General features: G+C 58.7%; 2 protein-coding genes across 6 annotated transcripts in view; both read right to left on the bottom strand.

Moving 5' to 3' along the window:
* Positions 1–2,429: 2,429 nt before the first annotated feature.
* On the bottom strand, positions 2,430–5,609 carry SMIM12 (small integral membrane protein 12). Of its 4 annotated transcripts, XM_084652442.1 has the most exons (3): positions 5,224–5,327; positions 3,989–4,154; positions 2,430–3,663 (listed from the first exon to the last, which is right to left on the bottom strand). In XM_084652442.1, the coding sequence occupies exons 2-3, from the start codon at positions 4,015–4,017 to the stop codon at positions 3,354–3,356; spliced, it is 339 nt and encodes a 112-aa protein (XP_084508568.1). In that variant the 5' UTR covers positions 4,018–4,154; positions 5,224–5,327; the 3' UTR covers positions 2,430–3,353. The 4 variants fall into 4 exon arrangements, with proteins under 4 accessions (XP_084508568.1, XP_084508569.1, XP_084508571.1 ...); XM_084652443.1 differs by lacking the exons at positions 3,989–4,154; positions 5,224–5,327 and adding an exon at positions 5,472–5,609; XM_084652445.1 differs by lacking the exon at positions 3,989–4,154 and having other exon boundaries at positions 5,224–5,333.
* Positions 5,610–11,155: 5,546 nt separating this feature from the next.
* DLGAP3 (DLG associated protein 3) overlaps positions 11,156–26,787 on the bottom strand; it is a 136,700-nt gene continuing 121,068 nt past the window's right edge. The window contains exons 3-11 of one of the 2 annotated variants that reach the window (XM_084652295.1): positions 25,153–25,358; positions 23,082–23,196; positions 20,864–21,098; positions 19,310–19,650; positions 18,637–18,722; positions 16,191–16,618; positions 15,822–15,913; positions 15,135–15,278; positions 11,156–12,251 (exon numbers count right to left, since the gene is read on the bottom strand). In XM_084652295.1, coding sequence (XP_084508421.1) covers positions 12,033–12,251; positions 15,135–15,278; positions 15,822–15,913; positions 16,191–16,618; positions 18,637–18,722; positions 19,310–19,650; positions 20,864–21,098; positions 23,082–23,196; positions 25,153–25,358 — 1,866 coding nt within the window. In that variant the 3' untranslated portion in view covers positions 11,156–12,032. The remainder of the gene's footprint in view (positions 12,252–15,134; positions 15,279–15,821; positions 15,914–16,190; positions 16,619–18,636; positions 18,723–19,309; positions 19,651–20,863; positions 21,099–23,081; positions 23,197–25,152; positions 25,359–26,787) is intronic. The other variant, XM_084652296.1, reaches the window with a different exon arrangement.

Raw genomic sequence — 26,787 nt, 5'->3', positions numbered from 1 at the left:
TTGGTGTGCAGAGCAGGGGCCAGCGCCCCTCACCCAGCTGCCTAGCGGGTTTGGGGAGGACTGAGTGGCTCAGTAGGGACCTCAGAAGGAGCTGGGTCGGTTGGCAGTTCCAGGGTCACACTGAAGGAGGGCGGCACCCCACACTCGCTCCTCCCTAACCCCCCGGTTTTGGGCTTTTTTCTACCTCTTTAGGAGCAAAGCCAGGTTGAAGCAGCACGGGTGCCAATGCACCTCACTGCCACTTGGGGGCGCACCGCCTCGTAGTACAGCCAGGCCCCCAGAGAGCAGGGAAAGTGCCAGGGGATTTCAGGCATTTGCGCTGCTCAGATTTGGGTTTATTTGGGCCACGCTCCCCTACCACCATGGAGAGTCAGCTCTACCGGCCGGCAGAGCTTGTCTGCTCCCAGCACTGCAGGGGCTGCACCAGCTGGAGACCACCAGAGTTTTTTTCCAGGCCCAGGTGCTAGTCAAACAAGCCCCTGGACGATGGAAATGCCGAGGTGCCAGATTTCATTGAATGCTCCTCCTGGCCTCATGCAGCTCCCTGCTCAGCCCTGACAGCCAAGAACCAGGATCGCCCAGCCGAAGCCCAGGGGGCTGCTTGGATCACACCAGCCAATTCATCGCCACCCGCAGCCAATTATCTCCTGAACTCACCCCATCCAAGGCACGCAGCAAGACACAGGGCCAGCCCCTGCAGCAGAGCATGCCAGAGGGGCCAGCGCCCTACCTGGATTCAATTCAAACTGTGCATCCAGTGGCTTTGAGAGCAACCACAGCCACTGCAGGGGGAGGCCCTCACTGCAGCAGCCGGACCTGTGCCAGATCCCCACTCCTCCCCCTCGCTGCACATGCCAGCCACTGGCCTCCGGTCCAACCCCCTCGTCCTGTCTCCTCGTCACTAGTATGGCTACTCTCCGGGGGCACCCGCCCTCCAGCCAGCTCCCCTCCCTGCGGCCCCGGGGAGGTGCTGAGCCCACCCCCTGCCAGTGCACGAGGGATCACGACACGGATACATGCTGAAGTCAATGGCAGCGCTCCCAGCAGAAGCGGGCAGGAGGGTCAGGGCCTGAGGGGTCAAGAAAACGTTAGTCGGGATTGGTGGGCAGGTGAAGGGGAAGGCGACTTTCCATCCCCACCCCCATCTTTTAGCAGCAATGATTGACAGGCAGAGCGCTGCACAGGGCAGGTTTCTGGCCCTCTCCCGAAGACAGCCACGCAGATGGCTACGAACCCAGGCTGACAGGCCAGCTTGCAAGAAGGGTCAGGCTCTTGTGAAAGCGTTTGTACTCGTCTTGAAAAAGCCCCTTTAAAGCAAAACAAACCCAACCCTTGCCCCCTCCCCCTCACCCCCGGAAAGGGGTGGGCGGGCAGCGATCAGTCACGAAGGTCTAATGCCTTCTCCTGCTAATGCACATTTCAGCCCTTGGCACACACCGGCTCTTCCCAGCTACCCTTGTTACGATGAAGGAACAGCAGCCCGCTGCTCAAAATAAGTCCCTCTCCCTTTAAAAGGGGGCAGATTTGGACCTGGATAAAGCTTTGTGGGTGTTCACCCTCCAAGTGGCAGCTGATTGGGGGTGCCCAGTTTCTCTCTATCACACTGATCTGAGCCCCTCCCAATCTTTAGTGTTTACTCTCACAACAGTGCTCTTAGCCCCATTTTACAGATGGGGAACCGAGGCACAAGAGGACTAAGTGACTTCCCAGGGCCCACCCATGGTGGCCAAGCAGGAATTGAATCCAGGTCTTCCCCCACAGCCCAGGCTAGTGCTCCGACCATTGGACGAACCTTCCTCAAGACCCCTTAAAGGCACCAGTTTCTTAGAAAGTAAAAAGTACCCACAGCACCTCCTGCATTGTGCCTTTGCAACCCCTTAGAACTGGGCCCCATTAAGGGGGTCACCAGTCGTCCCGTCCCGTGGCCGCTAGCAAACACAAAGGCTTGTCACGGTCATGTCTGGAATATTCGGGGTGGGGGGGAGGTTTACCAGAGAATTTGTAACAGGGGCTTTGCTCTGGATTAGTGGGGAGTGTCAGGCCCAGGTCCCATGTACGAGAGGTGCGGCTAGGACCCAGCAGGACAGGGTGGAGACTGGAGGATGGGAGCTCTGCATTTCCAAGCCCCTCTAGAAGAGGGGAGTCTCACATCAGCTCCAGGCAGGCTGCCTCCCCGAGGAAACCCAGCCTCGGCTTGTGCACAGAGGCCCTTGCTGGCAGCACTCCCCACCCCACCTGGGCTGCTGGGGAAGAGACGCAGCCACCCCTCCCGCTGCGCCAGAGCCAAGCAGGACCCACGAGCTTCACACCGCTGAGGCGGGATCTTTCCCTAGAACGTCCCGCTTGGCTGCTGGGTGTCAGGCAGGGGGACGGGGTGGTACCAACCGGGAGCCAAAACACTCAAGAGGGAAAGAAGAAAATGGAGGCTCTGAGTTCTCAGGCTGGTTTAATCTGGCTTCGTTCTACACAACTGCAAGGTCATTTCATTTCCCAAACCTTGGCCCCACAGCAATGCGCCCAGAGCTCCCTGCCAAGGCTCCCAGGGCAGGAGGGTGAAATGGCTTCCAGCTCCCCACATGAGTCTCTGGCCTGCCAGGCAATTACAGCGTCCCTCACACTCTGTGCTAGCTGCCAGTCCGACGCCAGGGGCACCCACCACAGCAAAGGGGGCTGGAGCCCTCAGGCTGGGGAGGGGCTGTGCCTGCTAGCGAGGGTGAATCTGGCGGTCCTGAGAAGCGAGGGGGAATCCCAGCCAGGAACAGGGAGGCGAGCAGTGTGCAAGCCTCCTTGCCCCACTCTGACCCCATGCCATTCAGCTCCCAGGACACACACACCCCGGCCTCTGGGCAGAGGCAGCCATGCTCCACCACCTGGGCAGGACGCAAGTCTTGGCTGTTTCCATGCAAAGGAAGCCTGCAGAATCCAGGGAGATCCAGAGGATCCGGGACAGGGCGGGCCGAGCGTCGAGGGCCTGGTTCACCCTGGGAGTGGAGCCGTCTCCTCCAGGAATTGGAGCGTCATCCCTCTCCCTAGCTGTGTGACTGGGTGCGCCAGGGACTCGGGCAGCAATGGCCAAGGCTGCCCAGCTCTGCTTCCTTGGCCATGCCGCCTCCTCCACCTCCATCCACAGGTGGGAAACTCCAACAAGCAGCCACCTCACAAGATAGTCATTGTGAGCGATGGGGGTGGACGCCCAGCACGAGCCAGATATTGGTGGATTGGGGTTGAAAACACATGGGTGAGATGGGACAGACTCCAAGAGCCCGGCTAAGGGACCCAGGGTCCTGACCTGCAGCCAGATGGACTGAGTGCTCAGCTCCAACCCAAAGGAAAGGGGGAACCGGGCAGCCTGGTTAACTCTTCTCTGGACGGTTCCTGTTCAGCACAGCCCTGGGGGTGAACTCCAGCTTCTCCTTGAGGCTCACCACCTCGGTCAGGTCCTTGCCCACAATCTCCTGCAGCTTCCTGTCCTCCCGCCGCTCTGAGATGCTCTTCTCCTCCTCAGCTGGCTGCGGGGAGTCACCACGGATGAACCACTCCAGGTGATAGCCCACTGCCCCCACCACAAAGGCCACAGGGAAGGTGACGTAAGGGGCGTAGGTCCGCACAGTCATCCACAGCAAGGGCCACATGGCGTCGCCAGGAGAGAGCGCCAGATGTGTTCTGGAGAGGGGGGCAGAATCAGTGTCACAGCTGCATGGACCCACCTCCCTCCTAGCCCCCCACCCAAGGGAGAGTCGCCCCCCTCCTTCCCCGCTCCCCAGACAAACCTCCAAGATCCCAAACCATCATCATCCCCCACATGACCTACCCTGCACCTCCCTCCACCCCAGGGGGCCCCAAAATCACCACTCACACTTGACCGTGCCCCTTGGCCCAGATACACCCAGCTCCAAAGGAACCCGGAACTCCAGGCAAGTCACCCCCATGCTGGCACCCCCCAGATGGCTAGATATCTCAGCTACACGTATCCCCCCCAAACACCCACCTACGTGGCCATGACCCGCCTCGGCGCATGGGTGTTACACGGGTGGCACTGGTCAAACTCCCACCTGGGGTAGCTCGGCAACCGGGCTGCAGGGTTCCAGGGCAGTTAGGGGGCTGAACCCGCTATGCCAGCCACCTCCCCCCAATCCTGACAGCTTCTGGGGTGCCTAGGGGAAGGCAAGGGGCAGTGAGCCTCTCCAGAGTCTCCTGCTCCAACAGAGCCCAATCCCTAAGAGAAAGGGCAGAACAGCACCCCCCACACACCCCATTCATCTCCCAGCGCCCAGGACACAGCTGCTGGGAGCCTGCCCCGTGCTTTGTGTTATGCTTGGAAAGCAAGGTATAAACAGGAGCCTGCTCCTGATCCCACCACCCGAGGGGATAATCAAAGCAGCGGCTGGTTAGTCTGGGGCAGAGAGAGGAAAGGAATTTAGTTCTGGTGGACTCTGAACAGTAACAGCGGCCATACAGTGCATACACAGCTCTGCCGATGAGGGACACACCCCAATCTTTGATCCATGGGCCCCCCGCTATCCCAGCCTCGGGCTCCCCACGCACCCAGCTCAGCCCAGGCCCCCCAATCCTGATCCATAGGCCCCCCGCTATCCCAGCCCCAGTCTCCCCACGCACACAGCTCAGCCCAGGCCCCCCGATCCTGATCCATAGCCCCCCCCATCCCAGCCCCGGGCTCCCCACACACACAGCTCAGCCCAGGCCCCCCAATCCTGATCCATAGCCCCCCCATCCCAGCCCCGGGCTCCCCACGCACACAGCTCAGCCCAGGCCCCCCGATCCTGATCCATAGCCCCCCCCCATCCCAGCCCCGGGCTCCCCACACACACAGCTCAGCCCAGGCCCCCCCAATCCTGATCCATAGGTCCCCCACTATCCCAGCCCCGGGCTCCCCACACACACAGCTCAGCCCAGGCCCCCGATCCTGATCCATAGCCCCCCCCATCCCAGCCCCGGGCTCCCCACACACACAGCTCAGCCCAGGCCCCCCAATCCTGATCCATAGGTCCCCCCATCCCAGCCCCAGTCTCCCCACGCACACAGCTCAGCCCAGGCCCCCGATCCTGATCCATAGGCCCCCCATCCCAGCCCCGGGCTCCCCACACACACAGCTCAGCCCAGGCCCCCCAATCCTGATCCATAGGCCCCCCATCCCAGCCCCGGGCTCCCCCCCAGCTCCCCCCAGGCCCCCCGATCCCGGGCAGGGTCCCTCTCCCAGGCTACTCGGCCTCTGCCGCGCCGGGCCCACGAGTCCCGCCGAGTCCCGGGGGCAGGAACACGAGGGCGGAGGCTCCTTCCCGCAGTGACCCAGGCGGAGGGCTCGGCCTGCCGCCCCCCCACCTCCCCCGGCCCCGCAGACGGCGGGGGTCCAGGCCGCCCCCCAGCCCAGCCCAGCCCAGGGGGGTCCAGAGCGCGGCGGGGACGGGGCGGCCCCAGGCCGGATCCCCGCAGCGGGCCCGGCCCCCTCTCACCTCTGCCGCCCGGCCCGGCCCCTCTCCCCGCCGCCGGCTTCCGGGCCAGGCCGCGCCGCCTCCGCCTCCCGCCCTCCATGGGCGGCCGCGGAGGCAGGGCCGGAGCCCGGGCCGGCCCCTGCTGGAGAGCGCGGGGCCGGGCCGGGCCGGGCGCTGAGGCGGCCCCCAACGTCCCTCCCCCGGGCAGCGTCCGGCCTGGGGCTTGATTTCCAGCAGGGCCCCCCCGGGGAGCCACCCCCCCCCCCGTGGGCCGCCCCCTGGGGCCCTTGTGGGCTCGGCGGTGCCCGTTCGCCCCGACCCGGCTGGACTTCGGGGCTCAGGGGCAAAAGAGCCCCGCTCCGTCAAACTCGTCCCTCTCCGAGGCTGGCGGAGCCCTGGGCCCCCTCCGGGCTGGGATTCAGCCCCGGGGCCTCTGCCTGGGAGCCAGGCTGCCAAGGGGCCCGCGGTGGCCCCGGCCCCGGGGTTGCCAGGCCCCTGGATGCGGCTGGGGCCAAGCCTCGCTGGGGACCCCCTCCTGCCAGGCACCAGAGCCAGGCGCTGCCTGTGGACATTTCACCCAGGCTCTGCCTCGCTTGGGACCAGGGCAGGAGGGTGTCTGTCCGTCCATGCCCGGGGCACTGGGGAGGTGGCCGGCGGGGATGGTTCCTGCAGGAAGCTGGGATGAGGTGGGACGCCCTGGCCAGCTGGCTTGGGGCTTCTCCTCCGCCTTCATTGCCAGGGCCGGTTCTTAGACTCCAGCCAAGGCCGTCTCCAGCGCTGGCCCCCTGCCCTTTCACCTCGCTCCCTGGTCACTTCGGGTGGGTCTAATCCTGGAGCCTCTCCCTCACCCGCCCGGGAGCGGTGTTTGCTGACACGGAGTGAACCTCGGGGCTACACAAACACCCGGTTTGCCCGAGGATGTAGCCCTTGGGTTGGAGACAGTCCCTCAAAACCACCCGAACAGCTTGGGAGTGACGAGCAGGCTGGGCCAAGCCCCTCAGTTCAGACCCAGAGCCCCCCACAGTGGTTCCAGCCCTGGGTTCCCCGATTCACAGATCTGCTGCCCCCTCTCAATACAGAGCTCTGCACAGCTCCTGGGGGCTCAGGCAGGAGGCACTCGCTGTACCTCAACTGGTAAAGCTGCTCCCTGCAGACGCTGTTAGGAGCCCCCTTCCAGTCTCAGCCGTGGTAACATGCAGGGCCCAGCCCAGCTGCTGCAGGGAGCCCTCTGCTAATAAAGTCTGTTCCAGTGGCCCCTTGCAGCAGACTTGGCAAGCCACCTGGCAGCGTAGTGAGTTGTGCAGGAGAGATGCGGTCAGCTCTGCATCTTCCCCAGCATCGTGACAAGCCACCTACCTCCTGCTCCCAGAGAAGAGCAGCAAGTCCCCACCATGGTAAGCTGACTCCAGACTCAGCCCTCCCCTTCCCTTAAACCAGACAAGAAAGTGAGACATAGGACACGAAGGGTCAAAGGTGAGACTAGCACCGGCTGGGAGAATGGTGCCAGGCCCAGAGTAATCAAAGAGTTGTCTTTATTACAGTACGGCTAAGTTTGTTACAATAAAAATGAAACCACATATCACAGTCACTGTACAGTATTGTTTGTCTTACAGAACTTACAAGTGGAAGGGCTTCCTCTTCCAGGCACATTGCTAAGAACTAAAGTGTGGACGGAGGCAGAGAATAGGTGAATCGAGCTGATGGTTGCTTTCCTGGCCGGGACAGTAACAGCAGCGTATTGGAGAGTGTTGGATGCTGAGCAAGGAGTCTCCTGCCTTTCCCCTCCTCCAGCTGGGCCAGATCTCACGCTGCTGGGAATTTTTTTCATGATTCTGTGTTCCAGGATATGCTGGTTGGATTCCCCCCTCCTTCCCTTTAAACATCTATTTTAATGTAAAAAGAAAAGGAGGACTTGTGGCATCTTAGAGACTAACAAATTTATTTGAGCATAAGCTTTCGTGAGCTACAGCTCACTTCACCGGATGCATCCAATGAAGTGAGCTGTAGCTCACGAAAGCTTATGCTCAAATAAATTGGTTAGTCTCTAAGGTGCCACAAGTCCTCCTTTTCTTTTTGCGAATACAGACTAACACGGCTGCTACTCTGAAACCTGTTGTTTTAATGTAGTAACCCGAGGCTATGATATGATTCTTTCAAACCCTCCCAACTGGACAGGCACATAACAGAGGCTGGGGGAGGGTTTAGCACCAGGTCATGGTATGGATCCCATCCAAGGGGGGGATGTAAAGGCCCCAGGGGTTAATGGTGCATTGCTCTTGGTAGAATTAAGCTCTCCTCCGTCCACCTGCCCAAGCCAGTATGGTTGTGGAATCTCCCATCTCTCAGTACATCCTACCTGTCCCAGGTGCTACAGGGAGGAATCCTAGCATGCACCAGGCAGGATGTCCCCTTGGGCTGAAATTTACTATTGGCACCTGAGGGACCCAGTCAGGGATCAGGGACTCCATAGTGCTAGGTGCTGTATGCTCATGAAAAAGACAGTCCCTGCCCTAGAGATCTGGCCGCCTGGGCTGTGGCTGGTGTCACTGCTCCTTGCCTTGCTGCTCCTTTAGCCACTCTTCTTGGGATCTTTCCTCCCCTCTTCGTGTCTGAAGCAGGGCGTCTCCAAGATAGCTGAGTGGGCAGGGAGCAGGAGCTGGTACAATCATAGGGTGGCGAGAAGACGGGGGGGGTCCCCCTTGAAGGGTTTCACAGTGCAGGGGGCTCCCCAGTTGGAAGGAGGGACAATGTGAGAAGGCAGCACTGAGTTTTTTCCTTGACCTCTCAGAGTGGGTGGCTTGGCAACCCCGTTTTCCCAGGGCAGGACACCTGGCTCAGTGGGTGAACTCTCTGCTCCCCAGCCTTACAGACATCAGGGCAGATGGAACAGACTGTACTTCGGGGGGGGGGAAGGAGGGGTCTGCACGGCTGGGGAGCAGAAGGAGTGAAAAGGAGAGGAAAGACAACTCAGGACAACCAGCAGGGGAGAACTTGGACCGTCTGATCTCCAAGATCCTGGCGGGTACCCACCCTACAGGGCCCCTCTGTTTATGCCCTATCCCCCTACCGCCTCACCTGAGAGGGCCTAGCCTGGTCTGAAATCACCCCCTCCATTCGGCACGCTCAGGACTACAGCCTGGTGGAGAAGGAGCCCACGATGGGTAATATGAGGAGTGTGGAGCCCAACCTTTGGCTTGTGTACAGGTAACGATGCGCAGAGGGGGCGGTGGACAGCAGGCTCCCCAGGCATTTCATCTATATGCTGTTAGGAGTGATGGCTTCCTGCTATAGGGGGGTCACCCCATGAGCCCTGAAGAAAGCTACCATGGCAGCCATGCCAGGAAGAGGAGGGCATCCCCTTTACGGCTTCACAAAAGAGAGGGCAGCTCCTCTAGTGTAGCATGAGTGTGAGGGCATTCCTCATGATACCCGGGAGGACAGGGCACTGCTAATGCCATACCATGGAGGATGGGATGCCCATGGAGGAGGGGGTTCTTGTAATGCGATATCCTATCTGCCACTCTCACAAGCAGGAACTCAGCTTGGGGAAGGGCAGACCCACATTCACGTCTTGGGTCGGTCTCCAGTGACAGACTGGAGCTTTGGAGTCGTGCCTCTGGGCCCCCTGTGCCTCCATTTCCCCATCTACTAAGGAGAGCGGCACTTACCCTGCCTCCCAGGGGGGCTGGCGGCTAGGGAGCCGGTGCAGCTGCTGGAGGTTATCGTCACTGAGGTGGTCTGAACAGAGCAGGGTCCCAATCCTCCATCGCCCCCCCGGGCCCATCTTTTACACCAGTGCAAAGCGGGGGTAGGCACCACCCAACAGAACGGCCGCATTTCACACTCGCTTTGCTGCGAGGTAAAGGACTGCATGAGGCGCAGGGTGATGACCCACAGGCCACGAGCCAGAGCCCCGCCACCATGGCAACCTCCAGTTCCACTTGCCCTTCCCTGCCAGGGCTTTGCTTTTCCAAGTCACTTTCCCAGCTGGCGTTAGTGACAGTGACTGACCGGGGAGGGCGGTTCCTGGAACGCAACAACCAGGAGCTGCTGTCCCTGGGCACTATTGGCCAGATAGAGACTGAAGACTAATGCCAGCTGGCCTGCCCCAGTCCTTACTCAGGCTGAACCTCCAGGCCTTGGCCCTGCCGGACTCTCTTTGTGGCCTAACCCGGCTGCCAGCAGTGAGGGCCGCTGCCTTGCTCGGTAGGGCACCATGCTGGGAAGGAGGGGCCCTGTCCTGGCGTCTGTGAGCCCAGATGGGTCCCTGGGATGGGAGCAGCAGGTGACATCGAAAGCTGCTCCTCAGCAGAGGAGAACGCAGGCTGCACCACTGGGCGGCAGGAGCCAAATGGAGGCTTTGGCAAAGCCAGAGGGCTTGGGTAGCCCCCCGCAGGGCAGCTGCAGGGCAGGGAGAGGGGCTGGGGAGCGTTTGTGATGGAGGGAGAAGGGCCAAGAGGCAGTGGGCCTGGCTGGGATTGGCATGGCTCGCTCCTGAGTGCCTCCCGCTCCCGCTGGTTTGCACTGTCGGGGAAGGGCTTCTCTATGGGCTGGGCAGCCAGGGCCGGCACGGCAAGCCCCATCGCAGCCCGGTGGGAATAAAACCTCCCGCTCCAATGCTCAAGGGTCCACATGGTGAATGCAGCGTCACCTGTGCCAGGGCTGCTATTGCACAGGCGTTCTCAAGCTTTTCCGTACCAGAACCCACTCCCACCTGGCTGAGATCCCCACCCCATTCAGCACCAGGGGTTTGTGACCCTTGGGTTGAGAAGCCCTGAAACAGAGGCTCTGGAATCATCCTATAGAACAGACGTGGCAAGTAACAACGAACCCGCATTTCACCTCACAGGTGGCCCCCGAATCCCCCTCTCCCCTCGACATTCAGACAGGCCAGCTCTCTCCACAGAAACGTCGTTCCCAAGTACCCTCGCCTGCTGGAGCTCCGTCTGTGCGGTTAACAGCTCCAAGGGTTTTCTCACCTTCCTTAACACTGGTAAATACAACGCAAGGAGCCGGCCCAGCAACACCCTGGGGACGCAACAGCAGGTTCCTCTTCCTCCTAAGGCAAGATGGGTTGTCAATGGCACGTTTGCCATTCCCTGCCATCTGCTTTGGCCTGGCCCCTGGGGACAGCCGTGTCTTTAAACCAGATGCAGATGGGTCAGAACAGTGCCCTGCACTTGGCTCAGCACCAATACCCTGCATGGTGGATTGGTCACTTGAAAGGCCAGGCTTGTTTCTATGCCCTGTCTAAAGGGAGAGGGGACAGCAGCAAGGGAAACCCGAAACCAACCCCAAAGACCTCAGTTTCTGCCAGCCCTTGCCATTGCTAGACAGAAACCAAACGCTGCTCCAAAGACACCAGCTCCTCCCGCCGCCTAACCTCACCCTCGAATTTCACTCCCAGGGTAAACTAGTCAGACCAGCAGCTGGTGGGGAAATCAAAGAGGGATGGAAAATAAAGTGACCATCCAAGTTTTGACCTTCTCCTAGCCTTCCGTGGCGAGCGGACGCACGCCAGCGCAGGCCCAGGATTCACGCTTGCAGGAAGGGAAAGAAAGAGAGAAAGGAAGAAAGAAAGAAGAGAAATCATAGCATATTCTTACTGACGATGTAAGTGTAGGGAAAGCAGGGGCTGGTTTTGCGGCTGCCATGGATTTCCTGATGATCTGATCCCAGTCTCACCAGCAGGAACACAGCTGTGGTCATGTGTAGTTTTTGTTTTATTCCTTCGGTTATATGTATATATGTATAGAAGTCTATGACCATGGATTCCCCGAGGTGCCCAAGCGAGAGGCAGGGATGGGACTGAACCATGGTGGGGGTGCAGGGAGGGACTGCCCCTCATGCCTGCCACGGCCCGAAGCCTCATGCCAGCAAGGGAAGCTGGCTCGCCGGGCTGCCAGGAATGGTGATTTTGGCACAGGTTCCCCCTCTGGTGCAGCATGGAGCTCGGCGGCGTTTTCCCCCCGCAAGACGCTTTGTTTGCATTGAATTGAGGAAATGGGAGAAGTTAAAGGTGGCACGACCATGAGGGGGAGGACACACGGAGGTGCGGGGGTGGGCCTGCCTGCCCCCCAATCAGCTGAGCTGGGGGGGGGCCCTCCCTCTCCCATATAAGGGGAAAAGCAGGAGAAGAGGGGGGACATGAGGAGAGGGGGACACAAAGGGGGGGAGGGCTGCAAGGAGCAAGGTACAAAGAGATGTGAAAGGAGGGTACAGGGAAGGGGAGATGGGCTTGGAAGGGGACAGGGCTGCAAGAAGGAGGGGAGATGGAGGGCAGAAAAGGCTTCAGGGCAGACAGGGGGCTCAGGGAGAGGGCAATGGGGAAAGGCCAGGAAGGGGCTTGTGGGCAGGCAGGGTCAGGGAGAGCCCTGCCCCACGGGGAGGAGCATGAGGGCAAGACAGAACCAGGCTCGTGTTCATTCGCCGTCGGATCCATGAATCATAGATGATAAAAAGTCGAGAAGCTGTGAGTGGGCCGAGAGCTGCCCCCGGGGGTCCCTGCGGCTCGGGCCCTGGCCATCACAGTGAGCTATGTACTCTCTCTGTACGGTGTGGGTAGAAAAGCCAGGGCTCCGTTCACAGCCTGGTCTGGGCCTCGGGGATGTAGATCTCGATACTGTCTGCGCTCTCGGTGGCTGAGTTCTGGCGGAAGGAGGCAGCTCTCTTGGCCGCCAGGAGCCTTTTCCTGGCTTCCTGCCTCTGCCGGTCGACGGAATCCAGGGAGCGCTCCTTCACCGGGTGCACCTTGGAGCGCGGCGGCTTCTTTGGTATCGGGGGAGGGATCTTCTTCTCTTCCTGTGCAGACAGACAGACAGACAGAGCAGGGCTTAGAGGGGGTTCTGGGAGGCGCTGGACGTGCCGTGTTAGACAGCATGTGCCAGGGGTGCGCACCTGTGTGTGAGTGTCTGTGTTCATCTGGGTGTGTGGGAGGGATGTACGCACAGCTGCATGATTGTGCGTGAGACCATGCAAGGGTGCACACAGTGGGCGTGTATGCACATCCAAATGTGTGTGTGTATCCGTGTGTGCATATTCGTATGTGTGTCCATCTGTCTGTGTGTGAGACCATGCAAGAGAACACACATTTGAGTGGGTGCCTGTCTATACACTCTGATGTCTACAAGAATCCATACGTGTATGTGCAGCTATAAACAGATGTGTTCTTGCACATCTGTATGCATCTGCGTGCATCTGCGTATGTGCACGCATCCCAGTGTTTGTGCGTACGTCTGCATCCATATCGGAGTGCATGTGTCCGCGAGCAGATACCCCCAGGTGTGTACCTATCTCTATACAGAACAAATGGGTCAAATTCTGTGCTGACTGACACTCTGTTCAATTCCACCAGTCCCTGGGGCTGAGCGCAGTCCCTGGGGTTGAAAGTCAGCACAGGATCTAGCCCAGTGCCTGCGTACATGCTTCTTGTGTGCTGTGTTCACACAAGGCCAACGAGGGCTGCATTTTCTGCCTGCGACACAGGCTGGTGATTGTGCTTGACCTTGGGAGCATTCCACCAGGGTTTGAATCAGTGTGATGGATGGCAGGGCTGCCAGGGGGTGAGACGACTGGAATTGCTTTGGTTTGTCCTACGTGGTGCGTGTGTGCACAGAGGATATCTGTACCTTTGAAGATAACATCAAACAGAGGACACGCCGTAGCTGTATGTGAAAAACACAGGAGAGAAAAGGGCTCTGTTTGTTCGGGTTCTTTTTTTTTTTTTTTTAAGTGTTAACTAAAGATGCCTGTTGATTTTGCCTGGCACAGTTCAGAAGTGCCAGCTCAGGAGCAGAAGTGTGCATGGAAAAGGAAGAAGGTAGCTGTGATCATAGATCTCTCGCGTCCCCGACGTTTCCCCCAGGAAGTCCCTGAGACACAAGCCAGGACGGGATCTGCATAGCAGTGACTTCGAGCTGAACTCAGCCGAGCTCCCACGAGCTCTGCCAAGGGGGAGTCTACACTTTCGGCGGTGTGCAGAGTACAGGGAATGGCACCGGCAGCAGGGAGGCAGCGGGACACTAAGTGGTAAAAATAGCCGTGTAGACGCGCAAGGCTCTGCTTGGGCACGTAGGGAGCCGGACAGGGTATAGACCCCGGGGGTTCAGGTGCGTGGGGCACTCTGCTCTACCCACCTACGCTGTCCCTCATTGTCTACACTGCTGTTTACACCCACGCTAGCTGGGCATGCAGTATCTTCACTCTCCACCTACCCTGACCGGAGTCGCTCCCCGTGACTCACAAAGGCTCCATCTGCAGGCAGGGTCTGAGACAGACGGGCTAGGGATTTGCTAACTGGTCCTGGCCACGCTCACAATCTGGCAGGGCTCCCACCAGCTCGCCCCTCTCTGTCCCACTGCTGCAGTAGCCCAGTCCTGGTCATCCCCCACCCCAGCCCCACGAACCAATGAAAGGGGAAGAGAGAGTTAATCTCTACTAAGACGTGTGATGGAGCCCAAGGTTCATCTGTTTCCTGGCCTGCCCCTTCTCCCCACAAAAGGGGGCTGAGGACAGTATCAGGGATGCAATGCAAGGAGACGCTCCATAATCCACACACACACTGGAGACGCCAAGGACCACAGCTTTCGCCTGGAGCTGGGAAACAGCTGGAGTGCCGCAAGACAGAGTGCTCCTTCTCAGCGCTTCCCTGGTTCCAGCCAGACCCACTTCTACCCATGGCGGCTGGGACCCAACTCCTCTTTTTCTCCATTCTTTTTGCGTGATGGTGCTCGAATGCTTTGGGGAACACACCCGACATACACAATAGATCCGATTATGTCCCCTCCCACTCTCCCCCAACAAACCCTCTGCTCTTCTGTGAAGCCATGAATACACTTGCTAACAATGCCCCACATGTAACAACATAAGAGCTGCCATTCTGAGTCAGACCATGGTCCACCTTGCCCAGTATCCTGTCTCCAACAGTGGCCCACACTAGAGCTTCAGGAGGAGTGTACAAAACAGGGCAATTATGGAGTGATCCACTCCCGTCTTCCACCCCCAGCTTCAGGCAGTCAGAAGTCTAGGGTCATCCAAAATATGGGGTTGCATCCCTGACCATCTTGGCTAATAGCCATTGATGGACTCATCCTCCATGAACTTTTCCAGTTCTTTTTTTAATCTAGTTATATTTTTGGCCTTCACAACATCCCCTGGCAGTGAGTTCCATAGGTTAGTTGTGCATTGTGTGAAAAAGTACTTCCTTAGGTTTGTTTTAAACCTGCTGCCTCTTAATTTCATTGAGTAACCCCGGATTTTTGTACTGTGTGAAAGGATCAAACACTTCTCTACTTTTTACATGCCATTCATGATTTTAGAGACCTCTAGCATATCCCGCCTTAGTCATCTCTTTTCTAAACTGAAGGACCCTAATCTTTTTGGTCTCTCCTCATAAGGAAGTCATTTCACATCCTTGATCATCTTTGTTGCCCTTCTCTGAACCATTTCCAGTTCTACTATATGCTTTTTGCAATGGGGCAAACAGAACTGAACACCATATTCAAGGTATGAGTGCACCATGGATTCATATAGTAGCATTATGACATATGCGGTTTTCGTTCTCCAGCTGGAGGCCAACAAAAGCTGATTTTGTGCACTGTGAAGTGACAGCTACCCCACCCCCACACCCGAGCTGCACCCCCCACCCTTCTCAGCCAATTGGCAGAGACGGTCTTATCCTCCTACCTTGGGCTCGATGAGTTTCCATCCGTTGGCCTTGAGCTGCTGAAGCTCTGCAAACTTCAAGCTGACGTCCTCGATGGACAGCTGCAGGAGGTCCCAGAATCCAGCCAGGTCTTGAAAGGTGGGCATGGGGAATGCATTAGGGTCCTTCCAAAGAGGGAGAAGACAAGGCTGGTTAGCTCCTTACATACCATGGGGTGCAGAGGACTCCAGGTCTTCCATCACTTCCCTGCTCAAGCTGATGAGGAGCAGAGCTGGGCTGTCTGGACCTTATTGGATTAAAAATGTGTCCCTTAGCAGGGCTGGGACAAAATGCTGCAGGGAAATAAGAACCAGGCTGGGCTTTCAGCCCAGAGGCCGAATCAGCTCCCGACGTGGGAGAAGGCTAGGAATTGTTATAACTGTTTAATTAAAAGGCTGGTGCAGCTGTTGCTTTCAGCCAGAGATGAAATAACCAAATCGCCAGAAGAAGGTGCCATTTATTCTCTACAGTACCTTGGTCCCAGCCTTAAGAGGGTCGGGGTGAGCCTCCAACCCTTCAGGTAGCACCTCCAAACGGAACCATCGCCAGCTGTGCAGAGTGCCATGCACCTGCTTCAGTCTCCAGGGGACCTGCTGCCGCCTCCGCCCAGTTGCCCATCACGCAGAACACATCCCTGGGAAACCCATAAGGAAGGAGGAGGCGCTCACCATGTTCTGCTGGCAGAGTCGGAAAAACTGCTGCACTTTCTGGGACATCAGGAGCTGGGTGCTGCCCACGGCGCTCCGGATCTTCTCCAGAACTGGCAAGGCACACAGGAAAAACCAATGCGTGAGGAATTTGCTAACGACATGCGGGCTTGATTACCTCCCCCCGTGCCCTCCCGGCTCCAGAGATCACGAGCCCTGGAGAGTATTTCTTGCCACTAATGTGCAGGGCAACCACTGGCTCAGGTTCCAGAGGGAATATACCCCATATCCGTTACTCAGGGCTGCACAACTCCAGTCCCCGCCAAGCCCTACGTGAATCCTGGGGTGCCCTGCACCCCCCTTCCAGTCTCACAGCCCTGGCTGACTCACTCTCCTCCGGCAGGTCGTAGTCCTCAGCCTCCCGCTCCATCTGCTGGCACCAGCCTTCCATCTTCTCCACCTCAGCCTGCAATAGCTTAATGAACCACTCCCCGTCTCGGTGGCAGGGAGAGGCCCTGCCGGAGTCGGGGAGGCTGCGGGAGCCCCTTTCAATCCAGGAGTCCCGCCGGGGCACCTCCACAGTGTCATACTGCATCTGGTAATCCTCCCGGTAGGCCCACTGGCCCTGCGTGTGCACCGTCTTGAACACCGAGTACTGTCGGCTGGACGCGTCTGGCTCCGAGGAGTGCCGCTGGAAGGGCCGCCCGAACTGCAAGGCCTTGTCCTCTGTGGCCACCGACAGGCCCGTGAAGCCTTCCAGCTCCAGGTCGGCCTGCACGCCAGCCGTCACGCTGTTTGAGCGTTTGAACCGGGCCCGCCTCGGGACAGGGAGATAAAGGGGTTATGGGGACGGACTCCCGTTCCCACAGCAGGGGCAGCAACCGCATTGCAAAGCATTCAAACCACAACAGCGGGGCATCGGCACAGCTGCAGGAGCTCCAGGACTGGAATAACGGGGAGCTGTGGGTTGGGACTGAGGGGCAGCGGCAGAGCTGGGGGGCTGGAATAACGGGGAGCTGTGGATTGGGACTGAGGGGCAGCGGCAGAGCTGGGGGGCTGGAATAACGGGGAGCTGTGGGTCAGGATTGGAGGGCATCGGTAGAGCTGCAGGAGCTCCAGAACTGGAATAATGGTGGCGGGGAGGTTGTGAGGCGGAGGGATTGAGGGACAGCAGCAGGGGCTCCGGGACTGGGATAACAGGGGGCTGCGGGTCAGGATCGAAGGGCATCAGCACAGCTGTGTGTGGGACCTGGAGCTGGAGTAGTGTGTGTGTGTGGTGGGGGGTCTAAGGAAACCCACCCAGTTGGAGTGTAATCCCTAGTTCAGAGCTCACTGACTGTAAACCCCATGCACTGGGGCTGTGCTGCCCGTCCCCACCCTGCCCAGCCGGGACACCTCTCCCCGTGCAGGAGCAGAGCAAGGGGCCGGCCGGCTCCCGGGACGGGGAAGCTGCGCTGGGAGGCTCACAAGCTGTTGAGCTCTTGGCTGTCCGTGGGGACAGCCCGCTAACAGCCGCTTCCTCGTGTTCCCTCATTTCAATGCCTTCTCTCCTGCTTGCGCACGCTAGCCTGTTTCTATGGTAACAGGCCCTGGATGGATGCTGAAGGACGGGGACGGGAACACGCGCTCAGGCCCCTTGTTAAGCAAAGAGAAGGAACACTGTAGAGTTCCCCATAGATGCCTCGTCCTCAGTGACTCGGCTATGGGCGGGAAGGAGTGGGGGAGGCAGGGAGGGTGAACAAGCAGGTCCAGAATAGCCCAGCCTCTGAGGGGCTTGGGTCAGAGCTGGACAAGCCCCAGTGGGCCACGTGAAGGGCCCCTTTGATGGCCATCTCTAGGGGTTTCAGCCGGATTCCACTTGGCATCTCAGCTTCTTTGTCTGAACAGCTGAGTCATAGCCATGCCTCGTACCCAGCCTTGCTCAGCTGCAGGTCCAGGTACTGATGGTCTCAGACAGACCCTACAGAACCGTGCTTCCAGTTCTGGATCAGAACCAGAGGCCTCTATGAGGGGCAGATCCAAACCCCCAGAACCGAACCCCAGATCTGGATCAGAACCGAAACCCAGATCTGGATCAGAACCACGGGCAGATAGAAGCTGCTGATCTCCAGGCACGAACACATCCCATAGGGATCAATCCTAGAGTCACTGCTCACACCTGCAGCAAGAGGAAATCCAGACAGCCTCAAATCCCTCAATACCCGCCCAGTGCGTAGGTTAACACATGCTTTGTGACGGCTGGTGTTCTGGCATATCAATCAGGGCCCCAGGGTAACAAACGTGCTGATAAAACAGGAAGGGGCCGTAACAAGGTACCAGAGCCTCTGGCCTCTTGGGTGCAGATCTGAATCTATTAGCAGTGAGCAAAAGTTGTGATGACTTCAGAGCCACCTGCTGACCTGAGTGACGTGAGTTTGCTGGGCCTCAATTCATTTTGCAGCGGACGAGTGCCCACAGTACAACCTTCCTGCTCATCACAATCAGCGGCTTCTTTGACAGCTGACCAACCACGCAGCTTAATGGTCCAGAGACTGACCTACCTACCCATCCCTAGGATGACATCAGGTCAGGGATGAGGCATGTTGCGCAGGGAAGCTTGCCCAGCTGCTGCCTGCATTGCCCATTGATTTATGAGCTAGCGAGGAAACACAGCTGTACTTAGCAGTCAGCATCAGAAGCTGCCAAGCTCTTGGGATGCTCAGGAGAAGACGCGCACGTTATGAATGTTTAGTTTGGGGGAGGCATTGTGTGAAAACAATCAAGCCGGCACGGCAGCTGCGCTAAGCCCTGCTCCTGGAGGGATGGAGCGATAAAAGCTGCATTTAACCAGCCGTACCTTTTGTCTTCTTCCACTTGCACCCCGATGGAGTGGAATTCCCTCTGGCTCCTGCTTTCTGTGTCGGAATCAGATATAGTCTCAACCTGCGGTGGTGATCAGAGGGAGAGCATGTCGGGGAAGAATCGCTGCACAGCCTCGGGCGCAAAAGACTCATGTTTTTTCATTTCCCCCAGCAGGTGCAGCGGCAGTGGGAAAGCCAGAGAAACAAAGGGCTGACGAAAGCCATGGCCAGGCAGCTCCAGGAGCATCCAGCACAGAGATGAAGGGCCATGGAGACTGGAGTCCCCTCTCGCCTTGTTGGTCAAGGATGAGGTATGGGTGGGGGGCCATGGCAGGAAGGACCCTTGGGCTGCCACTGCCTGTTGGCAAGACCATTTCATGCCAACATGATGCCGCTTGCAACAGGCCTTGGCAACGGCTGCAAAGCCAGGTCGTGGTGGTGAGACCTTGGTCTGGAGCAGCCCAAGATTCACTGCGGTAAGAGAAGGGAGGGCTGAATGGGAGGCGAGTCACCATGCATTGGGACCCTGCACGGGGCCCCAGTGGCCAAGCCTACAAGTGCCAGTGCTGGGGCTCCTAGGAAGCCCGGAGTCATAGCATTGGCAGCTGGATTCACATGGGCTTAGGCCCCGGTTCAACACTGGGAGGCTCTGGGAAGAGTGACACATACCTGAACTCCGATGGATGGGCGCCATTTCCTCTGCCGTGCCAAGCTCCTCAGCTCTTCCCGGCCTGGGATGGCCTTGATGATGAGTGTGGATGGCTTGGGAGAGCCCCGGGGCTGGATGGGAGGCAAATCCAAGGAGATGGCTGTCACCTTGGAGTTCTCCAAGCTCTCTGTGGAGTTGCAGCGAGCCACGGCGTCTTTGGACCACGAGGGGCTCCGGGCGACCTCGCTGGGGAGGTAGCTCTCGTGGGTGGACTCAGTGCTGCTCTGTGCCGTGACTGAGATGAGGGGCTTGGCTTTGATTCCTGGAGGGAGGGGCGGTGGTGCTTTTCGGTAACTGAAGGCTGTTGTGGGAGAGACACACGATAAAAAGTCACATGAGAAAGAGACACGTTCTCATTTCCTAACGCGAACACCGGCCAGTCCCACCTCTTCCTCCTGCATCCCCATGGGGTGCCAGGCCTAGTGGTCAGATCCCTGGCTGCTGTGAAGCTGAGCGACCCTACTGAAGTCAGGCCCGTTTACACCAGCCAAGGAATTGGCCCTACACTGCCGCACCACCAAAGGTTGCACCACCCCACATGCCCTGCCGGTTAACTGTGAGCTTGTGGCAAAGGGACATAAAAGCTTCATTTGCTTTTGGACCGGCTGCTTGGCCAATTCATCCACCAAACCCGAAGGGACCAGACGACCCTCAAATGAGGGGGAAGATCAGTGTGCTCTTGTGTGGCACAAGTCATGAGGCAGGCAGAAAAAGGGAGAGAGAAATGAGAGAAGGAGGAAGACAGAAAGACAGGAAGAGAGGAGGGGAAACCCGAAATAAATGCAGAGAGGAAGGTGGAGACCAAGCAGGAGGATTGATGGACAGACAGACAGATAGGGCTGTTGGCTGGCTGGAGCGATGCCCAGTCGGACACACTTAGCATCCCCCAGGGCCAGCCACACGAGCTGCCACCTCAGTGAGGCTGATGTTTCCAGCCGGCCAGAGAACTGCCCTGGGGCTGGCAGCACCCACAGCCTCACGGCGGGTGAGCCCACGGGCAGCTGAGCCCGGCCCTTGGAGGGCATCCCAGAAAGCCGTTCAAGATGGCAGCAAAGTGCGGCAGTGGGAAGCTGGAATGGTGAGCCCACTGGGTGCCATCTATGGGAAGGGGGAGGTAGGTGGGCAGGTCCCTCTACGGGGAGGTGGGGGAAGTCCCTCTATGGGAAGGGGTTGGCAGGGGGGTCCCTATGTGGGAAGAGGCAGGAGTTGATGGGGGTCCTTCTGTGGGAAGGGGAGGGATTGGTGTGGGGGGTCCCAACGTGAGACGGGGGAGAGTATGAAGGGGGTCCCGCATGGGAAGGGGGAGGGGATGGTGGGGGGTCTCTGTGGAAAGGGGGAGGGGCTGGCAGGAGGTGTGGGAAGGGGAGAGGCGCTCTGGGGGGGTCCCTCTGTGGGAAGGGGCTGGGGTGGGTGTGAGGACCCTCTGGGTCCCGGCAGGATTGCCCACCCCGCCCACCCCTGCACGAGTGAAGGGCCCCTGGGAGCAGCGCCATGGGGCAGGGGCTGGGGCTCACAGGTGCTGGGCTTCAGGATGCTGCTGGTGATGGCCGGCCTGGGCGGGACGGACATGGAGAAGAGCGAGAGGCAGTCGTCGTCCTGCGAGCAGCCCGCCTGGATGGCTCGCAGGTAGCTGTGGCTCCGCATGCGGAAGCAGCCCGGCAGGTCCAGCGCCTCCACGGCCTGGGACTCCACCTCGCCAAAGACGGACTCGCAGACCGCCTCAAACTGGTGGTTCAGCTCCTCGTTGATCTGAGGGGAGAGTGGGGCAGATGAGGGGCCTGGGCAGCTCTGACAGGGTCCAGTGCCCCCCGCTCCATCCTCCATGGAGATACCAGAGGGGCTACAGGGAACGACTCGCCCTGGCCCCCGCTGGTGGCTCAAGGACTAGAGATGATACTGATATATCGGCCGGCACAGCGAGGGCCCTGCATCCACCCCTCCCTAGTCACCCAGGCCCTTGGACTCCAGCCAGCCAGTTCCCTCCCCCTGGCTGGATTCGACCCAGCAACCTAGAGAGGAAAGTCTGCCAGTCCCATTGCCAGGCTCCTGCCAACTGCCAGGGCCTCTCCCCTCTGCTGCAGCTCTTGAGCCCTGGTACCAGGCAGCTACTTCCTCTGGTGCACGAGAATCTGCCATGAGGGAAAAGGCCCGACTGATCGTGCCGGGCTTTATTTCAGCGCAGGTGCTGCCTGGAGCCCAGCCGTGACCCACTGCGGGGGAGGCGACTCCCAGTCAGGGTTTCCATCCATTGCAGCATGTCCCTGGCGCACCTAGAAGGTCTCTCTCTACCTCTGCTCTTGACAGAGAGCAGGCAGACATCACTGCCCAAAACCTGGTGCCGGGCCCAGGAGTTAGCACTGTGACGGCAGGGAGCCCTGGGGTTTGCTGGGGAAAAGCGGCACTGAGACAGTCATCCAAATTCAAACCCATTTTTGAGGGGAGGCGAAGTCTGTCCGGGCTGCACTGAGAGAAGCAGCACCGGGATTACGGGAGAGACAAGCTCTTCCCTAGATGTTACTAGCCAGGCCTGGCACAACCAAGAGGTTCAGAGAAGCTTCCGAACCTTTGGGGAAGCTTATCCAAACCAACTCCGAATTATCACAGCACTACACTCCAGTTACTCTTTGGTGCTGGATGGCTCAGGGAGACGGTAATAGGGGCCAGGGGAGCCTTGCGCTACTAGGTCGTTGGTTTGAATCCAGTTCAAGTCATGAGTGTCCTCCAAAATCATTAGCACCTGATGCTTGTTTGATGCCTTCTATGAGATGTATCAGTGGGAGAGAAAACCTCGGCTGGCGAAAAATGTGGAGCTCAGCTTGGCAGAGAGGCTAACAGGTGAAAGGGCCCCGGAGGCTGATATCCCCTCACCTCTTCTGCAGGGACTCAAGATTGTAGTGCTTTGGAAGGGCAGCCTGGGGCAGCTTACCTGGCCACTGTCCGGGCTGCACTCTTCCTACAGACGCATCAGTTGGGTACCGGTCCCTGGGGCTAACATGCATGCAGAAGGAGGGGCAGATAAACAGCCTATGCTGGGAGCAGAGAGGAGGGGCCGAGAAGAGAGCCGCCTGAACACAGGGGCCTCTTGTGGCTAGTCAAGCCCCTGGGAAGACATGAAAGCACTCTGCATCGCCACCAGTGGGAGGGTCCCGGCCGGCCCAGGCAGGGCTGCGGAGGAAAGGCCGGTAGCATGCAGACAGCGCTCTGCATTACTGTATGAGCGGAGAAAGGACAGCGCTGGCCGGACAGGGAGGACACACAGGCAGCATGTCTGGAGGGGAGCAGAAGCCAAGCCATTGCGGGGAAGGGGCAGAGCCTCGCTGGTGCATGCAGGGAAGCCTGCCGCCTCCCCAAGAATCAGCGTCCCCGTGCTGCAGATTAGCACATGCAATGCAGGGGTGGGGGGGACTAGCCCCCCGGGGTGGGGGGGTCAGGTCTCCATGTGGCACAGAAGGGTCAGTGGAGAGCAGCCAAGCCTGTCCCGCCTCTTGGACACTGCTGCCACTTGGGAACCTTGAGTCCCATGCCCAGCTCCGGATGGCTCCACTCGGCTCCTCGCATGCAGAGCTCTCCTCAGCTCCAGCCACTCATTCAGAAAATCCAGCCCCATGGAGGGTGCTGAGTCCGCCCAAACACCAACCGCCCCCGCACGGAGCATATGAACTCCAGCAACTGAGGGCACAGAACAGTCAGGGCATGAGAGCCAGGCACAGCAACGGGCACGGCCCACCTTACCTGGCCGGTGGTGAAAGAGCGTCCGTAGCCCTGTCCCCGAGGGTGCATTCTGGGCGGGGTGCAGCAGCTGGGACAGTTACAGATATATGAATCAGAATAGTGCCTACTTGCAAACCTAATGAGAGACAGTGGGGGAAAAAGGATTCGGACCAAAAGCAACACGTTCAAGCGGAGCATTTGGAAACAGCCCAGTGACTGGGCTCCTGTCCGCAGCTGCCTCTGCCCCCTGAACCTGGCAGATCATTGTCCCGCCCCCTACCCGCCCGCCATCCCAACGCGAGCGCCCCACCACCTCTACAATCTCCCCAGGCAGCCCCGGAGCAAGGAGGGGATTCCCGGAGCCCTCCACTTCTGGTTAGGCTGGGCTCACAGAACATCACCCACACCCACAGCACAGGAAGGTGTCGATAAGCAGGGCAGGAGGCAGACCCATGGTGGCAGTGTGGGGCTGGCAAAGAGGCAAGGCCACTGAGAGAGACAGAGCAGGTTAACCAGCAGGTGTGTCCTTACCTGGGCCACCAACACCTGAGAGCACTACAGCCTTGTCGACACAGGGACTGGTGTGATCCCCTAACACAGCACAATGAACACCAGCCCGGTGCACTCTGAAACAGTGCAAACTCCTACTGCAGGCCTGATTTACACCACTCTAGTGCAATGGTGCAAACCTCTAATTTAAACACAATTTGCACCAGTCCAGCATAATTGACACCTAATGTGGACATAATTGACACCAGTCCAGCATAATCGACACTAGTGCAAACTCTTAATACAAACACTGTTTTCACCAGTGCACAACGATTTACGCCAGTGCAAACCCTTAGTCTAAACACTGCAGCGTAATTTGCACTATTGCAGCTGACCCCAGTAACCCTCCTCTTTTCCCTGCCCCATTCCCGCAACAGAGATAAACTGCACCAATGTGAAATCCCCCTGTGCTGGTGCAAACGGTGTTTGCATCCCTCTTAGCCAGGGATTTTCAGCTGTGGCTAAAATCCCAGCATAGACAAGACCCAACCCTGAGAGAGTCAAACAGTTCAAACTTTCTCTGAACTCCAATACAGTTTATTTTACCTTTGGGGTTTCACTCACTGTCCTGGTTTCGCAGATCTGCATGCACAAAAATGCCCAGACACTTGTGCACCCCAAGCCCCGATCCTGCAATCAGATCCCCTCATGTGCACCCTGCACCCACAAAGAACCTTCCAGAACTCAGTCTGCGCCCACTGATCCAAGCACAGGATCGGGCCCTTATATGCAAATGCAGCTGCAGTAACTGCACATGCCAATGTCCACATAAGCTGGGTATCATCTGTGCGCACATTTAGCAGAGCCACCCAAAAAAAACCCACAGGCGTTTTGAACAAGCGTTTCTGAACATCTGGATCCTCTGAATATAGACTGAACATCTGCATTTCTTGTTTATGGCAGCCCTGCAAAACTGATCATCTCCCAGTGCAAAATCTACTCACTAGCACTCATGGAAGACAAAGAAAATTGAAAGATTTTAATTGCCTGGAAATTCTCCCCCACGCCCCGCTCTCCCAGACGGAAAGATCTACGGGGCAGGGACTTTCTCCTTTGATGCGTATGTGCAGCGCCTAGCACAATGGCGTGCAATCACGATCAGGGTCTTTGGGCACTACCTTAGTACACATAATAAAGAATAAATACAGCGAGCGAGTCGAATTTTTCAGTTTCATACTCAAATGTCCCAGCACTAACCTGAGCCTAGGATGTTGAAGTTGCCAATCTGCAGGGGGATGGGATGCGTGGGAAGGTTGCTGAAATCCATGGTTCTATGGAGTTTCACTTTTTAAAAAATAAGCTGTGTATTTTAGCCTGGATTCCCTGCCAGAGAACCCTTCTCTCACTAAAGCCTAACTAAAGCAACACCCAAGTCCCTGCACCCACCGTCCCAACATCCTTCCCCGACCGTCCCTCCCCAACCCTGCATCCACCGCCCCAGCATCCTCTCCCCAAGCCCCACCTCCCTGCCCCCTGCCCCTCTCCAAGCCTGCATCCCCAAAGGAGGTTCATAGCAGGCCTGGCGCCTCAGGCCCTCTCTTACTTGGTCCTGGCCTGGTCTACACTGGAGGAGCGGCGGTAGCCATCTCGCCGGGACAAGCCCTTGGGAGACACCTTGGCGCTGGCCTCCGAGTCACCGCTGTCATCGTCCCCCATGGCCTTGATGTAGCTGCCGCTCCGCATCCGCCGGCAGGGGATCTCGCCGTCCTTCCCCATTGCTGGGTAGCTGCTCCACTCGTCCTGCGGCACCTGCAGCGAGGACAGCCCCATAGAGAGGGGTCAGGTCAGGGAGCCCAGGGCCGTGGAGCGTGCATGGGGGCAGAGACGACACATAACGGCTGATAGTGGTGGAGGGACACAATTTAAAGGTTCTGGTTGTGTGCAGTGGGGGTTCCTGGTAGAAATCTGGGGGGGGGGGGTGACCCCATGTAACCCACCCACGCGTCGTCTCTCCGTGGTGGTGGAGCAGACTCAGACATCCACCCCATGGGGACACTGGGGAGACGTGACACTAGGACAGAGACGCTAGAGAGCCCGAAGGACCCACAGGGTCTGTCTGTGTCCAACAGCTTGACAAGAATCCTCCTTATAGCCATTACAGACAGGGCCTCTCTCCCCTGCTGGCTGCAGGGTCCACTCCCCATTAGCCACTGGGAGCACCACACTAGGGAGGGGCAAACCATCCTGTCCCCAAGAGGAACCATCCCTTTCCCCATTCCTCCCAGCAGCCCACAGCTCAGACCCGAGCCCCGAAGTCTAGGGCACCAGGTCTGAACTCCAAAGCCCAGGGCTCCTGGCCTTGCAGGATTTGATTCAGCCTGTCTCTGCCCCAAACCGGGTCAGCAGAGTTTGGTTCACTCCCCTCCCCGCTTCCTCTGCTTTCCAGTGGGGCCGCGTTCCAGCGGGGACAAGATTGTGTGAAATGGGCTGTTCTCCTGCTGACGAACCACAAATTTCCTGCTCTGATGGCTGCTCCAGCCTGGCTTGGGCTCTGCTCAGGGGTTCCTGGAGCTGGCAGAAGCATCTGATTTTCTGGGCGCCCGTGAGCCTTCTGCGGCTCAGCCCCCACCACCCCGCCTTTCCCTTTGCAAAGGGAAAGTGGATTCGGCATCCCCATGTCTGCCAGGCTGGGGTTCCTTTCGCTGTCAGGTGCCGCTCACAACGACAGGAGCTGACGACCCAGCACGGCACGGCTGGGGTGCTGTTTGGGCTCAGAACCTGCCCCAAACTCCCAAACAAAGGCCAGCTGGCCTGGACAAGCTCAGTGCCCTCAGAGAGAGAGCCTTGTTTCTCTCCTTACCCCGACAGCCTCTGCGCTCAGCGCCTCTCAGCCCCCTGGGTGTGGCCCACCCCAGTCTGTTCACCGACCCCCCCCCAATCTGCCAACCCCACCCCACCCTTGTCCCTTTGCACAGGCTCTCTGGACACAGGCTGCAGGGAGACCAGCTGGCAGGGGCCTCTCAACTAAGGAACTCCCCACGTGATGCTCAGAACTCCCACCTCACAGCGCCCCCAACAGGTGAGGCTGGGCCAAATCCCACCCATTGCCGGCGCAACCCTGGCCAGTCTCTTTGCCAAGGCACCGTCACAATGGTGCCGGCACCCCGGCGTCCTTACCAGGTTCCGGTATGCCCCGGGCTATGAATCATAGAATATCAGGGTTGGAAGGGACCTCAGG

Source organism: Lepidochelys olivacea (genome assembly GCF_965140295.1).
Source record: "Lepidochelys olivacea isolate rLepOli2 genome assembly, chromosome: 19".
Taxonomy (NCBI): Eukaryota; Metazoa; Chordata; order Testudines; family Cheloniidae; genus Lepidochelys; species Lepidochelys olivacea.
This window is presented reverse-complemented; position numbering and strand designations above follow the sequence as displayed.

Coding starts and splice junctions, on each gene's coding strand:
- SMIM12 (XM_084652442.1), bottom strand. CDS start 4,017: ATGCGCCGAGGCGGGTCATGGCCACGTAG. Junction 3,664..3,988: donor GGCGGGTCATGGCCACGTAG/GTGGGTGTTTGG, acceptor CCCCCTCTCCAG/AACACATCTGGCGCTCTCTC.